At 41.4% G+C, this 17,202-nt stretch overlaps 2 protein-coding genes across 2 annotated transcripts; both read left to right on the top strand.

The window, feature by feature from the left end:
* The first annotated feature begins 1,732 nt into the window (after positions 1-1,732).
* On the top strand, positions 1,733-6,017 carry LOC128712117 (general odorant-binding protein 70). Its single transcript, XM_053807013.1, has 4 exons — positions 1,733-1,840; positions 5,346-5,564; positions 5,650-5,842; positions 5,920-6,017. Exons 1-4 carry the CDS (start codon positions 1,733-1,735, stop codon positions 6,015-6,017), a joined length of 618 nt encoding a protein of 205 aa, XP_053662988.1.
* Positions 6,018-13,051: 7,034 nt separating this feature from the next.
* On the top strand, positions 13,052-16,256 carry LOC128712134 (uncharacterized). The gene is made up of 4 exons (XM_053807030.1): positions 13,052-13,158; positions 13,276-13,416; positions 14,669-15,052; positions 15,122-16,256. The coding sequence occupies exons 1-4, from the start codon at positions 13,052-13,054 to the stop codon at positions 16,254-16,256; spliced, it is 1,767 nt and encodes a 588-aa protein (XP_053663005.1).
* Positions 16,257-17,202: the final 946 nt, after the last annotated feature.

Here is a 17,202-nt window from a genome sequence, read left to right as displayed (position 1 = left end):
TTACATTATTATTTGATATTTTTATGTTTATTTCTATGATCAGATGAAATTTTTTACTAAAACGGATGTTTATAATATTAAAATGTAACGCATTTTGGGGAAAATGTGAAATATGACAAATGATAAAAAATATTTCCACATGCACGAACTGGCAAAATTTTGAGATTAGCGTATCTCGAATTCGCATAACTCGGGTGTTTATCAATTTTATCTCTCTTTATCTCTTTTTTACAATGAACGCTCAACGACAATGAAGATTTCATTTGTGTGGTATTTTTCACTTTAGACATAGTACATATGCGAATTTGTTTGATTTCATGACGTACATCCATTAACGTGTTTAAAATCCAGATAAATACTTCAACTATGGAGTTGCTAATGAAGTGACAAACTCTATCTCTGCCGATCAACTAGTTTGCCCGTGTGTTTTTATTTTAAACCAAAACTACCAGCAAAACTCTTTAGTCACGCAACAACAAAAAATTTGCAAATTGATTTCTTGTTGCAATGCAACACATTGCGCATCTTCGATGGCGTTGCAACAGATGAGCTATTGAAACAGCGAACCCATGTTAACGGTTTGTCAATCCGGGTAATAAGCTGGCTTCCATCACGCAAAACATCAGCAAAATGTTCAATAAAGCTTTGCGCTTCTTTTTTGGAAAGAAGAAAGTGAATCCGTGTCCCCAGCAACGATTTCTTGTACAGATTGTCTGCATATCTGGCTCCTCCAATACGCCATGGACATCTTTCCTATTCAGGATTTCCTCAGCCCAGGTACGATGCCGTGTTATAAAACGAACCTTAATTGCAACGTGCGCAATGTCTCTCTAATCAAACAGAAGTGCGGACGCAACATGGTTGGTAAACTCATGGTGCATCGTGCGAATATGTACGGAGTATCCCATCTCAAGGCTTCTTGCACTGGTGCCCCATGAAACCTCGGGAGGCCAGAATTGCAAACTCCTTTCCAAAATGTATTGTAAACCGTACGTAGATTATCCCTACCTACGCCACGTATGGGGGCTTGTCAACGCCGGCAAACGGTGGAACGCTTGTTTGAGTTTTGCATTATCCCGTACAGAGGGTCAATGATTGAGACAAGCTTCCAAATCAGGTGGCCACACGCCATGATGCGCCGGCGATGAAGATCAGTCGTTACTCTCTACGCTGCCTGATCCATCGATCGTAACCCACCCCATGATGGTGGGCGCAAAAAAACATAAGAAAACACAACCCCCTTTAGCAAATAGAGACACACATACAGACGGTGCTACGCGTTACGATAGCGTGCACAAAATGCGTACACCCGAAAATGGGTGAAGAAAAAATAACCACACACACACACACACACGTCTCGGTATCGTGCCACATACACTCAGCCGATGCGTGTGTGTGGTTGGAACGGTTGAAAGTGAAATTGTTAACCTGTAGCAGCAGTGGCGATCAGGATTCTCACTCGGCGTGTGCGGCAGCACACACTAGTGATCGTGATTCCGTGCCGGAAGGTTCGTTTCGAAGAAGCGTTCCCTCGTTGCGTTCCGAACCCGGTGTGCAAGGAAAGTCCAGCGATAAAGTGCATTCGAGACAGTGCAGTAAAAGTGCCAAAGTGAAGGAAACAGAACTGACCACGGGTGTTTAATTGCGCGCAGTATCGTAGCTCCGGGGGCACGCAGAAAAGCAAAAAAAAAAGGAAGCGCTCGTGCTGCCAGTAAGGTTCAACGTACCGGGAATGAGACGAAACCGTTCCTTCCAGGGTTCGACGGTAGTGCTGGTGCTGTGGGTCGTTGTGGCCTGCAGCGAACTGATGCTGCACCCGGCACGGGCCGATGCACCGAAAGTGAGTTTCGATGTTTACTCGCAATTGCCCACCGTCGATCGGTTACTGTGCGTGATTTGTTATGTAATTTTGGGGCATGTAATAAGGGGGTGGGTAATGTGGGGTTTTTTTTTTGGAGGTTCATATTCACGAGGTCGCGGTGGAAAAATTGCACAATGTTTGGTTTACGGCATTGTGTCGAATTGTATTGTGGAATATTGCACAGTGTGTGGAGTAAAAGTAGGTGAAATTCATGTAAAATATGGCAAAAGTTGAACTCTATTGGAAAAAAAGATGTTATAACTTTTCTATAAAATTTAAATTTTCTTTGGTTTGTTTTCCTTTCATTATCGTGTTTATAATCATCTTCAATTACATGTGTTTCATACTTCGTATGTTTCATGTTGTTATTGTTGCTATAGTTGGTTATAATACTTTGTATTCATTAATTTGTCTTTTTATTCGTATTTCTTTTATTTGATTTGTTTATATAATGATTAATTTAAAAAGAAATCAGTAGCATTGGGTACTTTCACAAATATTTTTCTAATGTTTTATATTTTACATTTTTATTGAAGTTAGTGGAAATAGTTTCTTTTTTTGTATTTTTTGTGACTAGTTTATTAAATTTTATTAACTTCCATTAGTTTTCAAGTGTGTTTTTTTAAACTTGTTCATTAAAGTTGATTAGAATAATTTTGCTATTATTACTTTTCAAATTTGTATTTTTTTATCAAAAAAGGCTATTTTTATGGCCATTTTTTTTAATGCTTTGTATGCAGATTTTCTAAAATTTTCTCAAGTTTCCTACGTTTCTAATATAGCTCTTGTTTAATTTCTAATGTTTATGTAATTTCTCATGTTTAATTTTCGTTTCTCTTGCTTCATGCGAATTCCACATTCAAGCGTTTTACGTTTAGTTGACATACTCATTTCTTACTTATGATTAGTTTCTTAACTATAGTTGATAAATGTCTGTTCGTATATACTTTTGAATGTATTTTTAAGTCATTCAATAAACTGTATGTATGATTGAAGAAACACACGAAATAGTTTGAGAGCATAGTAAACTATCGGCAAACATTGACGTAATATCTCATACGAAGAAAAACCGAATGCGAAACGCAAGATCACAAAAATAACGATAAAAATACACATATCAAACAGAGTGATCTTGATTGCTGATCCTAGCGAACATGTAGAGCAAAACTGCTTTCTTGTGCGACTTTCCATTCCATCCTATCTTTCTACTGATTGCTCCGATTTGGGTTGCGCTCACAGTTACATTCGATGTCGGAATCGGTTCCTCAAATTTTACCCCCGCTTTCGTAACACATTTTCCGCCGTCGAACAGTTTTTCAAAGTCAACCCAGGCAACGTTCGATGGTGGCGCTTGCAAGGTCTTAGCCATCGCTGTGATGTGCCTCCACAAGCTGATCCAAGACTGCCCCACCCAGATGTTAACCCCTAAGCCCATCTTTTGCACCACCAACAGCTGGCTGGTCGCGGTGCGTGCGTATATTTATGCAAAACACGCAAACGATCGTACGTCCACATATGTGCCGAAAGCGATCTTTATTATGAACATTTCGCATTGGTTCGAAATCCTACACGATCCGTTTGACGAACCCTGCTCCATTATCTTTTGTCGAAACAAATAAACATACAAAACGGCAAAAAAAGAACAACATGGAAACAACCTTGGCACCGGTGAACCGTTACTGCTTTAGATCCGTTGGATTTACCGGTGGATCACCGACGGACGCAAGCTCGATCGCTAATAAAGCGACTCACCTTGACCAGTGGATGGATGATAGTGAAATGGCCGGAGGTGGTTTTTTTTACTCAAAACGTTTAAATAGTTTCGCTTATGTTTGGCTCCCTTCAAGGACAATCTTGCGAAGGGGTTTAGGTTTAATGTTTGTACTGATAAGAGCAGCCACAATCAATTGGTAGCCTTTCTTTACTTTCACAAATCCATCGCGCATCAACGACTTTTAGTCACACAAAGTTTGTGTTGTCCAAAAACTGCATTCACGGGCGAAAGAGCACACCTCCGTAGAGTACATTACATCATACGGAAGGGCGCCATGGAGCTTCAATGATCGTGGCTGGTTAACGAAATTCGACAAAAATTCAACACAACTCTCCTCCATCACGCTAACGAACCATGGAAGGAAACTCATCCACCGGACTTGTGCGCGTAAGACCACTTTTCGTGTCGCCGTCCAATCTACAGGAAGCGCAATAATAAGTCGTGTATGCGAAAATGGCACGACGACACTAGTGACTTTTGCGGGGAAAAATGGACAGAAACGAGTTTTCTACCTACTGGTCTGGTACCGGGGGAGCCTTAAAACAACGGCCAACAAAATGTGAAACTTTTTTCGTGCTTAAACGCTTGGTGACGTTTTTCCTCCACGGTGCGTAGTAATCATGAACCGGTAGTGATTACATGCAACCTTTTCGATTGATGAGGTTGGTATTATGCAGCGTGTATCTCGTCTTAGCATTTTGTTTTGAACGATTCGAACAAATACATCTTGGCGATGGGAGAATAATGGGAACTAAGTGCATTGGTACCAAATGGTGCTGGTCTTCGTACGACAGGATTGATACCAAATCCCATTCAGAGCGTTTACCCAAATGAAGAAGAAGGTTTAACACTGCGAAGTTGCATTAAAGAGAAGTTAATTTCTCAGTATAAATAGGATTCGAATTACGGATGGTTATTTTTGCTAAACAGGTTTATGTTTCTAATCGGACGAGATTAAGGGGGTAGTACTGTCTAAAAATTAAAAAAATAAGCTGTTTAGCAAAACAATTTTTTGAAAGATGGCTACTTTTCTGTTTACTTTATCTGACGTAGAAGATCAACTTGCCGTTTTGCAAAGTTACAGACCGCAAATCAGTATATTACTGCGCTTTGTGCAAGACCTCTAAATTTCAAAGGCGATTATTTATCTCAAAACTACGTTATGCTACTGTGGGAACAAGAGATAGAAAGAGGGTGAGAGAGCAAAAGAAAGAGAGAGAAAGAGAGGAAAAAAGAGAGAGATATATAAAGGAACTTTATTATATTAACTATAATTTTCGAAAAAAATATGCTTTTTACTACCCTCAAAGAGTGTACTACTTCCTTAAAGGAGATTTGATTTAAGAGTCAACCAAAGAGAACGGTCTAGTAGAGATTTGAACTCAAACCAAACCGTGCTGTTACATCCTGTTTTACCAAGTATGCTATATGCTGAGGTAACTTATTGGGAGCAAATCTACGTATAAAACCATACATGTGTCATTAAATTGTCGATCTTTATGAACAGCTTACAAGTTTGAATTTGAAATTAAAAATTAGTTCATCAATATCCGATTTGTGTCTAAATTGATCGATTTGGTTATTTTCCTTATTTCTTCTATGTTATATATGCCCATTACATTGATTTCGTTTTAACGCTTACATTAAATTCATTGTTACATAACTACAAAAGTTTATCCCATTGTTTTTCTTCTCATCCAATCCCGCTAGAAACGATGTCTCACCAAACCAACCGTCTCGAAGAAAGTGGACATGGTCATCCACCAGTGCCAGGAGGAGATCAAATCAAACCTGATCGAGGATGCGCTCAAGATTTTCACTGCCGAGCACGGACAGTGGCACGATCGCCGGAAGCGAGATGCGGATGAGGGAACAGTGGACTTTTCCCACCCAACAATTGTTTCCCACGAGGACAAATGGATTGCGGGCGTAAGAATCGTTGACGAACAAACGCATTGGACACGGTTTAAAAGCTAAATAATGCACAATGTTACATATTTCGCTCACCTTGCAGTGTTTGATGCAGTGTGTGTACAAGAAAAACAATGCGATCGATAAAAACGGTTGGCCCACCCTGGACGGATTGGTCAGCCTGTACACGGATGGCGTGAATGAGCATGGTTACTTTATGGCCACACTACGGGGCGTTGATCGATGTCTCAAGGGTACGTCGAAGAAGTATCAGATCAAACGAAACGATGCAGCTGGTAAGTGGGGAAATTCGATTTTCTCGAACCATCGAATCATATTAACGAGCGGTCTGCTTTCTTGGTAAATATTTTAGAGAATTTCGAACAGTGTGAGGTCGCGTTCGATGTGTTTGATTGCATTTCGGACATGATTACGGACTATTGCAGCGGCCAGACGGAGAATGATCATTAAGTGGGTTTTAAATTGAGAAATGTTACATTCCTTATCATCGGTGTTAGGTTTAATAGTAATTTTAAGCTAGCGGTTAATGAAATTGGCGAAAGGAAAAGAAATGTGATTTTATGTTGTTTTAAAACGAAAAAATAAATAAAACAGATGATGATAAAATAAATTAAACTTAACTTCAAACATTAAAACTGAATTAACAAAACAAAACGTCTCATGTTGTGAGGAAGTTTGTAAGACATCTATTTCAACAAAAATCTCCACTTGAAATGCCCATCAGTTGATGATTTTCCGGTGTTGTTGGCACCAGTGACTGACATGGTTTCGAGAGGAAAATGGAAACAGTTAAGGTATTTAAATGCAGCGTACATGAGCACCAGTGGTGCTCATTAAAATGCTAATTAGCTATGCCTCAGTTAACTCCACTAAAAGGTCAAGACAATGACGAATCAGCTGGACAGTTTAACGCATAAGGAAACATGGTTTACGAGGCGCTCATGCAAATTTCGACGAATAGGGAAGCGATGTAACAATGGAAACATCTGTCCGGTATGACATTACTTTTTCAGCTCATTATCTAAATTGCAATAATTTGAAACTTACGCGCACATTCTGAATCTTTCGTTTCTAAATGTATTTCAATATGATCAATTCTTTACCCAATTCTTTAGGGTTTCACCACATTTTGGCAACCTTCAAGATTTGAAAATCTCGTTGACAGTTCAAGTGACAGATTTTTTCAACGCCACCTTTGTGTTTAATAAGCCCTGCCAGGACAGGAAAGCAAGGAACACATTTTACTGCACGCAAGCTTCCTCAAGAACGACCACAATTCATGGCCACCGTCGATGAACAATGGGTTCTGGTGGCTAAGTAAACAATCTTTGCAGAGAACACACCGCAAACGGTGCTCGGTACGTGAAACACGATTACGATCGCATCCGACACAAATAATTGCATTTGAGGTTCACCCGCTACCATTGTTCTCACGGGTTTTCGGCTCGCGCGACATGGTCAACAATTTGTCATCGTCCAATAAAGATCCTAAGAGCAAATGGTTAACCCGTAAACCGCTAATCGCTGGGAATGGTAAGCGATGAAGTTTCGCAACGGCGTTGCAAATGGTTGACATTGTACCGCGCACAAGATCGTACACGATAGGGATCGATTTTTCGCGGGGGCATTATCCAATTAAATCCTTCCGGTGCAAAATATCGTTCGAATTTTAGCGGGGAGCCGTTACATTTCCGGTGTTTCAACAGTTAGGGTGATGAAAATTGAATTTTCGATACCCATTTATTTTGAAAAAAAGTTCATTGTCATGAAATCTGCCCAAGTTTTACCAAAACGGGTCGAGGTATATCTGAAATTTCTTCCATTTTTTAGAATGGTTATGTTTTTACAAAATTTAATCGATCTTATGGAAAGCTTTCTAACGTAGAGGAGGAATCGATTCAGCAAACTATGTTGAAAATTAATTTACTTTTTAACAAGAACCAAAATACAGGAAAGAGTCTTTAATCGCAGAGGCGAATGAAGCTGCCCAGTTCAAAGTCTCTTTAACAACAATAAACAACAACAGTCTTTAATCTTTAATCTCCAAATTTTCCACATCATCTTGAAAAGCACCATTTGGTTGATATTTGCTCAATTGAAAACCCTGTAAGATGATCCAAAGCCTTGATTATGTTTAAAGACATAATCCAAAGCATCATGTCAACATCAAACAAAGTTTGATCATGTCCAAAGACATGATCGAATGTAAGTCCTGATGATTTAGACATAATTTATGTAGATCAAACAGTATCAAGAAGACTTAATGCCGGAGATCAACAGTCAGTGTGAGGCCACTAGGTATTAGGTCTATTGGTGATCATACCTTCGATATCTTTCAAAAATTTCATTCAACTCCGGCAAAGAGTTATCAATAGCAATTTGTATAGCGATCATCTTATCATACCACAGTATCCTGAAAATTCTCCACCCAAAACCCCAAACTCTAAGAAAGCACTCCGGACTAAATGCTCTTTGGGTTCGGATACGTACTATGGTAATGGAAGAGCTGTCATACCCTTTAAGATGCACGACGATATCTCTCTCTCTCTCTTTCTCTTCTAAAGTCATGCTTGCCATCTCTGTCTTACTAGACTTAATTTTACCACGTAGCCGAATAGTCAGTCCTTGCTACGGAGGATTGGTCGGGATGAGATTTTGGACCGGTCCTGTCGTGTGAAGATCGGTACCTCTACCAATACACCACCGGTCGCCTCGATCGATCTTACTTTTGAATTAAATATGAGAATCATTTAGCTCTGATAATTTGGTCATGTCATTAGCAACAACATTACCACTTTTACTGGTTGTTGATTCAGATTGACTGGGATAAAAGATTATATTCATAACATGTCATAACATAACAGGGGAATATTCATAACATTAGACGTTCTTAACAGGAACAAGGGAAAAATCATATGGCCTCTAACCGAAAGAATAATTGACCGTACCAAAGGCGGTAAAGCAACCCCCATTGCATGTATATTGCTTATTACTAAGCCATTGCAGTCACGATTCTGCGGAACCTAAAATCAGAACATTAATTAACAATAACGCGTGAAAGTTTAAGTGATTTTGACCATCATAAATAAACATATTGCAAAATTATAAATGCATTAATCAGCTTCGTTTAATCGTACATAAACATCTCCCGGGAGCTTGAGTAATGTACTCACGATCTCGAGCCCGTTTTAAGTGCATTTGATCCAATCAATTTCACTCACATGACTCACATTGAAGAGGAGGGTGAAAAGATAACGAAAGAGTAATACGTTTGAATAAGAAATGCATTGCACGTGTGTGATGAGGTGTTTAGATTGTTTAAACGCACTCGGGTTTTTGATTTTGAATGCTAAAAAAAATCATTTGAAAAAAAAAAGAATATTATAGTTTTTCAAGACTAATTACATTGTTAAATGCTATTATTTGCTTGTAAAGAAATCAGTAGTTGACCTTTCTCGACATTGTAATTTTCGTGGACACAACAACCGTCGAGTGTTAAAGTTCAAACAAATATTAGTAATTGACGATTTTTTTTTCTCCAAAAAGATCTTATCACCGCTGAGTGTTAACTTTATCATATTAATCGTGGCGTACGACGAAGATGCGATGAATATCCAACTCGAAAGCCGTCACCCGGTCGTCTCAAAACTGTGAAACAGCTGCTAATCTCCATCACTCACGCTTGGAACGTCCGGTTTAGCAGTGTTGCATATCAAGCTGAGGGATCATTTCATAGTCATAAATCATCAGCTGATTTTAATAACAAGTAACGCCTTCTTGCCCCCTCTTGCCTCCGTGGCAACTACCTGGCATGGGCAGGGTAATAATAACGTACTGCTGCTGTAAACGAGCACCGGATGGTTTACCATCCGGTTGGTGGAAAACTCAAAATCAACACCCAAAACCCAACCACTTCCACGCGCTCACACAAAAATCCGACTGTCTTCGGGAGACCATTGTCTGGTCAGTCCTAATGCGGGCTGTGAGCGAGCGCAGACATTTCGGATGTACGAAAATTTAGCAAACACTACCTGTCCCAACTGCTACTACACCACTACTAGCACTGCCACAATCAATCATTTCAATCCCGAACCCGACGCCACACGGCCGTCCACCAACGCAAGAAGGAGGAAATCCTGCCAAAATAATCGGACAATCCGACAAACGCCCTCAATGCCACGTGCCACGCGAGTCTCGTCCAACTCACCCCGGGTGCTGTCGGATGGTATGGGTCATGGTTTCAGTTCTGTATCGTCCACCAACTTATTCGCTGGCAGGTATGTCTCTCTCTCCCGCAGAATGTTCGGTGTGTCCGCACTATGGCGTCGTAAACGGGGGAGATCGCGATCGTGATCGCGTGGAAACAATTGAAGACGCAAAAATCCCGCCCATGAGCGGGCCGTTTCATTATGATGGTTGCCCTTGACTTGTATCTTCGGAGCGGGAAGGCGAACACATAAAAACATTGTGGCCGGTGGTCAACGGTTTGACGGTTCTTCATCTAGGTGCATCGATGTTTCATGAGTTCGAGCAGACTGTGGCTTGGTAGTGTGTCACATGTGACTGTTGATGTATTTGACGACAGACAGGTGATAGGTATTATTATTATAGCTTAAATTAAATTTGAATGTACTTTGAACTATCTACTAAGTGTTAGTACTGTTTAAGAAATTTCTGAAATAATTGTCAATTTTATTGTAAAAAAAATTGAAAATTGAAAAATTCTTAGTCTGAAGGACTGATCATATCAACACTAACGAATTCAGAAATTTTATGATCCTCTTGAAGGTATATTGTCAAAAAATGTAATAAAAAACATCAATACTTGATATTATTATTGTATTGTATTATATTATTTTGTATAGGTATATTATATGGCGCGGTACGGTGGCGCATTGGTAGCGGCGCCGATCTTCATACGACTGGACCGAGCAAAAATCCCATACGAAACAAACACCCCCGTAGCAAGGATTGAATATCCGGTTTCGTGGTAAAATTAAGAAGAAATTCATAATTTGGATTAAATTTATAAATGAAATTATATTATCAAACATCTTCTGTTACGAAAATGTTCATTTATTTACTTAGTTTGGTTTAAATAATAATAGAAAAGTAAGTAAATCAATCACAGATTTAAACTATATCAATACTACTACTATATAAACCATTTCTTCAAGTTCAATGAGTTTTCAGCAATATGTTAAATATTTCTAGTAAGCTCTACCAGGAAGTTATTCGCCTGGTTCTCTTGGAATGACACAAAGTGAAGCTGAATATAGAATGAAAACTATATTACTATTAAGAATTACTTACTATCATAAGTAATTAATTACAGCACAAACTATATAAGAAGTCATATGACAGAGTTTGTGTAATTTCTGAATTCTATGCAAGCTGAACTGGAATATGTCGAGCTAGAATTGGATTGGCGTCTGTTTATAGCTTTCACGACTGACACACTGACAGCATTGCATTCGAAAAGTTTCTATTTCTATTTATAAAATATGCAGCTGGGTGGTAATTAATACAGATCTATCAGGGCATTTCAGGGCAACTTGCACAAAAATCCTTCAGAGATTCCAGCTTCGCAAATCGATCTCAAAACTGCGAAACTTCAGTATATCTCATAGTCTAATATTACTTATTGGGGGTATGCCGATGTTGTAGGGGTAAGACTTTTCGGCGGGGCCGTTTTTCACCAGACAGGACCGGTCCAAAATCCCATCTGGACCAATCCCCCGTACGCAGGACTGACTATCCAGCTACAGCTAAATAACAGTCATAGAAAACCAGACATTCAGGCCTAGTTCTCTTACAGTTCTTATGCCAATAAAGAGCAAGAAATTTTGCTCAAACATTGTTGTTTTGTAGTCGTAGAAGACATTTTTGATTAAGTTATAAGCAATTGCACTGGTTTAGACAATCGAAGATCAGAATGAAAACCTGAATACGAAGGTAATTAATAAAGGATATTTATAATTATGAGTTAGTTTCATGAAATTAGAAAGCTACTTTAGCTTTTTATGTGAAATATGAAGATAAAAGAAATTTACTCGAACTTCTGTATAAAGTTACATAAAAACAGCTCATCAATAGCATAATAAAAACATTGAATTCAAGACGAAATAAGAATATACGATTTACGTTTAATTGTCAACATTCGTAGACAAATGCACATTAGGCGTCTTCCTTCAAGAAAATCATCATTCCTCTTAACGACTCCCTATGGCTGTAGTGAGCACCTGCGCATAAAGATAAGCATTTTATGAATGAAACCACAAACACACTCATACACACAAACACTACCCGCCGTACCTTCGTTACAACTCCACTCATTCGGACAGTCAAGCAAGACGCATTCATGCAAAAATCATGACCTGCACACGTACCGTCCCTTCCCGTTGGCTTCCCTCGTCTATCCTACCGCGTTTGATCAAATGCTCGAAGAAGGCGAAAAATAAAGATCGATATCGAGCAACCACCTCCACCAGCAGCTCTACACCCGTCCCCCAGAGGGTGAGCTTAGATTTGGGCTGGGAATGTAGAGATTCGCCACCGGGTCCGCCATTGTGTTAACGCCGGGGGACCCGGTAGGGTTACGGTGAATGGTGACCGCCTTGCATCTGGCACTGGCACACAAAACGCGTCATAGAACCATCTAATCAACACGCATGCGCATGCGTGTTTAGCGCCCAAAGACTTTAACGGCTCCGCATGGTGGTAGCAGTAGGGATAACCGACTGACTTTGTTCCTTAATCTAAAATCTCGCCCCAAAGAATCCGAAACCATAACTGGGTGTACGGAACGGGAGGACGGGGGGAAATTAGAAACAACCGGCCAAGGCACGTGGTTCATGTTGGCTCGTTCGGTCCGATCTGGCTCCGATCGCAAAACAAATACACACAGGCGCCATCCTCATCAGGGTGGGTGGCATCTTTCTCTCTCACTAGAGGGTGTTTCGTTATTGTTCCACCCCGGGTGCCCAGGCACCTTTGGGGTTTTTTTAATATTTCTTCCATCGTTTTTTTGTTTTGCTTTGTTTTTGGGGCGGAAAAGCACCATTACCGCTTGGTGGGTGGCTGGTACGTTGTGCGGTGAGGTCAAAGTGTATATAAAGAGGTGTGATTTTTCGCCGCACCGAACAGTTGACCGGCTGAGCTGGGTTTGGCACAGTGCAGTTGCAAAGCAGATTTTGCAACCCCTCCCCCGGTGGGTGGAAACACTCGGTGTAATAAGCAAAAAGGATAAGAAGGAAAAACCCCAACAGGATTAAGTGCTAAAATGTATGAGCTGTGCGAATAAATGTTACATTACACGTGAAACATGCTGTTAATAGTTCTGTCCAGTTGGAGTGTAAAATAAAGCAGAGAGTGAATGGAAATTAAATTTGCGGAAAAACAAAATACCAAGCGTTAGATAATAACGAAACATAGTTTAGAGCATATTAAAGTGTGATACAGCAAAAAAAAAAACTAAAGCCACAATGAAGGTGGTTGTGTTTGTCAGTGTGGTGCTTGTCCATCTGCTGCCAGTGCATTCCGATCAGACGGATTTCAATCACATCAATTCGGATGGCTCGTTCGCGTTCGGGTAGTGTACAGAAGCCAAACTGTAACGCACCATGTGTTCCCACTGCAACGTTACTGAAATTGTGTCCTATTTGCTTTTATTTTCCCCCGTCTTTCGCTCCTTGCGTGTCCTGTGAAGCCTGAAAAATTCCGACACACCCGGCGCCCACTACCATACGGCGAGCGGCAACCCGAAGACGATCGTACGGGGACGCTACGGAAGCCGCCAACCGGACACGGGGCGCGTCGAGGAAACGATCTACACGGCTGGACCGCGCGGGTAAGTTGCAAAGCCCACAAAAAAAATCATCTCCCTCCAACCAAAAAAAAAAAAAGGGAAAACAAGTGAAAGGTGTCTCAATGATGAACTTGAATTTTTATGAGACGCACCACGGCGAAGTGAGATACTAATTTAGCATTTATCACACCGTTAAGAGAAGCGTAATTATTTCGAGGACAGGTCAGGTCGATTGTGTGTGGCGAGGGAGTTGAGAATGCCTTGCCCGCCGCGGTGGGAATGATCCGGGCCTGTGCGAGTTGACCTTCGTGTAGGATGGGTTTATAACAGTGATGGGGTCAATTGTGTTGAAGGGAGCGTATTTTTTTTTTATATTTGGTTGTTTATGCTTGTCTTGTCCATTCTTAACAGCCCGAAACCGATAGTTTTGCATTGTTGCCTGAAGGGACGTTTAAATCCGACAGAATGGAACGGTTTCCATAGCAAGTGTTTAGCTTAATTGTTCAATCGTTTTGAGAATGGTTCAAAAAATTAAAGTATGATAATTTTAAGGTCAATTCTTCCAATTCTAGATTCTAGAGGGTAAATATCGAGCGTTGAGGTTGTTTAAAATTTAATTCAAATTTACAGCTTGGAGAGACTTCAATGCACAAAAGACTCCAACGCAGGGGAAAGCGACGAACCTTTTTTCTTTGCTTGAAAAGTATATTTACGTTTTACTGGCTTTCTAATAAAGTTTCATTGCATGATGTTTGTGTATTTGCTCGAAGAAAAAAAAAATAGACAAATAAGATGCCAAACGAAAGCTATGCATTTGAATCAACCAATTTTGGGCTATCTTGCGGATGACTCCGTTTTCCGTGTTCTAGAACAGACTGAGTGGTCATGGTGTCATTCGGATAAAATTTAGATCCCCCTGAAGTGTCTACCTAATAATGAGATTTTGATGGATGAAGCTAAACGCTGTCTTCTCACACAAACGAGACCTTAACAAGCTCCATACATCTTCCTTCAGTTTTTAGTACTGCTTCTTAAATTATTTTTCTTGATCATTAATATGTTATTACAAAATAGATAAAATGTACCTTACCTTACTGCTCTACTTTAACTAATACTATAAAAAAACATATTGCCTACAGGTTTATATTAGCTCATTAAAGAACCATCACACATCAGCTAACCCATTTCCCTAACAAAAGACATCAAGCGACGAACCCCCTTGTTGGTTCTTTTTTTATGAGGGTTATTTTCGGTTTTAAACTTTGGTAATATTTTTATACGTTTAATTAAATAGCTTTCGTGCCCGAGGACCAAAAATCCATCGCAAACAGAGCCTGTCACAAGTGCAGCGTGGCCCGATCGGTACACCGGACGACCCGCTGGCCGACCCGTACGATGATCCAAGCTATGATTTCCAGTTCAAAACACGAAACTATCAGAGACGGGAAGGATCGGACAGTAATGGGCGTGTGAACGGTCTCTACACGTACATCGATGACGTGGGTGAGAAACATTCCGTGCGGTATTCCGCTGGTTCCGGTACTGGCTATGAGGTAGCAAACCCCGTACCGGATGCACCGAACACGATCGCGTACGAAAGTCCACTCTACAAGACGCACAAGCAGGTGCGCGGAAAGGTCGCGTTCGAGAGTGGCCCGAGCGGTTCTGGCCAGTACAAGTGAGTTGAACGGGATGAAGATAATGTGGTAAGATCACTATTTTTATCACACCTTGGTGCTCCTTTCAGATTGCTCTCGGTGGGACCTGATCAGCGACGAGCGGAAACGACTGGCCCGGATGGTGTGACACGCGGTTCCTACTCCTATCTGGATGATAAGGGTGTGCAGCGAACGGTGCAGTACATCGCTGGGGCCGGTATCGGCTACAAGGTGGTACAGAGCACGGTTGGCGCCGGGACGCATCGATTACCGCAGCCTAACTTTGGCATCAATCACGTCGAACAGAGCGAAATCGGGGACAATAACAATCCCTCATACCAGACCGCTCCCTCCGGTCCGGCCAGCGAGCGTCCCGGTGCGTCGGGGGCGGGTTATGATCACGTGGCACGTCCTTCGGCTGGTGGATACGACGGAGGTGGCGCAAACCGTCCAACAGCTCCAGGTGGATCGTATGATCCCCCTACGGGTCCGTCTGGTGCGGGCAGTAACTATCCGGATGGACCTAAACCCGGAATTCCGGGCTATCCGGAGAGTAGTCGACCAACGGGGCAAGGATTCGATGAGGAAGACTTCGACAACAAGCGTCCGACGACAAGTTCCCCAAGTTTGCGTCCACCGACAACGGATCGACCAACTGCATCCGGCGACTCGAGTGAAGCATCCCGCGAGAAGTACCCACTTCCGGACGATCCTTCGGACCATGATCTTGGAGGTTATGGAGATGACAGCATAATAGGATTACTTCCACCAAAGTACGACTATGAGTCGGGTAGTCCTGGTGGTCCTAGTAGTGGCCCTGATCACGATCACGACCAACCACCCCTATCCGGACCGTTCGATGTGGCCATCTCGAGCGGTCCATCCGGTCCCGCACCGTACCCAACCTTCGGTGAATCGGCAACCGGCACGAACGCCTACAATTCGAACGATTTTTCCGGCTTTCCCGAGGTAACGTACGATCAGAAGAAGCTCGAAGACGACCGCAAGAAGGATTGGCGTGATTTCGCGAAAGATTCCACGATCATAAAGAACGTGGGCGATTGGTACGTGGGACTCGCGCCCGGTGCCTCCGTCCGGGCGCATATACAGAACATTGATCTGCTACCGTACGGTGGCCGTGCACCGTCGCCCGGGGACGCGTTGCGGCGCGATACACAGGCGCAGGCTAAATCGGGTGGTAGAAAACCGTACGATCGACGGTAATTTCGAGCGGTTGCGCATAGAACGAAGAGCTTTAGTTATGTAAATAAATTATTGCACATGAGTATTATAGAAATAAAGTCGATCAATCGATCGGATGCGAATGCGTTTTAAACTAACAGCAATTATTTGCATGAGCTTTTACTTATTTATATATAATTTTTGTAATAAAGATATTTGATCCTGGATGTGTTTAGTGAGAGTGTAATGTGTTGGATTAGTAGAAATAAATGTCAAGAAAGTAGTCGACATGTAGGACTCATCTGTTCAGAATAATCCAACGAGTGATATGAAAACGAGAAAATTCAATTGCAACATTGTAACAACACAAATCTGATATTTCAGTCATCATCTTTTAACACCTTCCACCATCAATCGCCAATTTGTCTGTTCCGGCTGACAGATTGAACAAGCATCAATTACCCGACCGGTTCGGCAAAAAAAAAAACGTGTGTTTCAATTAGAGAGTTGCAAAAACCGTACATATGTAAAGCTATTCATCAGTTTACATGTTTAACAGCACGCCAGCTTGCTGTGGGCAAGCGATAGCAGCGGGCAGCAGCGAGACGTCCGCTTGTTTCACACATTGCATTTGAATACAATCGATGCGCCAACATGGTACAAGTTCGCGAATGCGAAGCAAATATAGGAAGGCAAGGTAAAAAAAAACACCAACAACGAACTAATCGATCAATACACGAGTACACTACGTCGCTTTGTTAGGCTGGGCGAATTTGAATGGCGTGGTAGTAAATGTATGAATTCGTATGACATTAGGGGCGCTTCGGTTTCAATGGCTGCCAACGGATGTAGGTGATGAAGATAAGGATACGAAAGGCGTTGAAAGAACATGTGTTTGTACAGAATCATAACTGTGTGTGATACGTGCATCAGTTGTTTTATCTGTTATCGCTTTTCATCTGGGAAGATTGTTGCACTTTTTTGATAA

This window comes from Anopheles marshallii, chromosome 3 (assembly GCF_943734725.1).
Source record: "Anopheles marshallii chromosome 3, idAnoMarsDA_429_01, whole genome shotgun sequence".
Classification (NCBI taxonomy): Eukaryota; Metazoa; Arthropoda; class Insecta; order Diptera; family Culicidae; genus Anopheles; species Anopheles marshallii.
The sequence above is the reverse complement of the archived record's forward strand: the minus strand, read 5'-3'. Positions and strand labels throughout refer to the sequence as shown.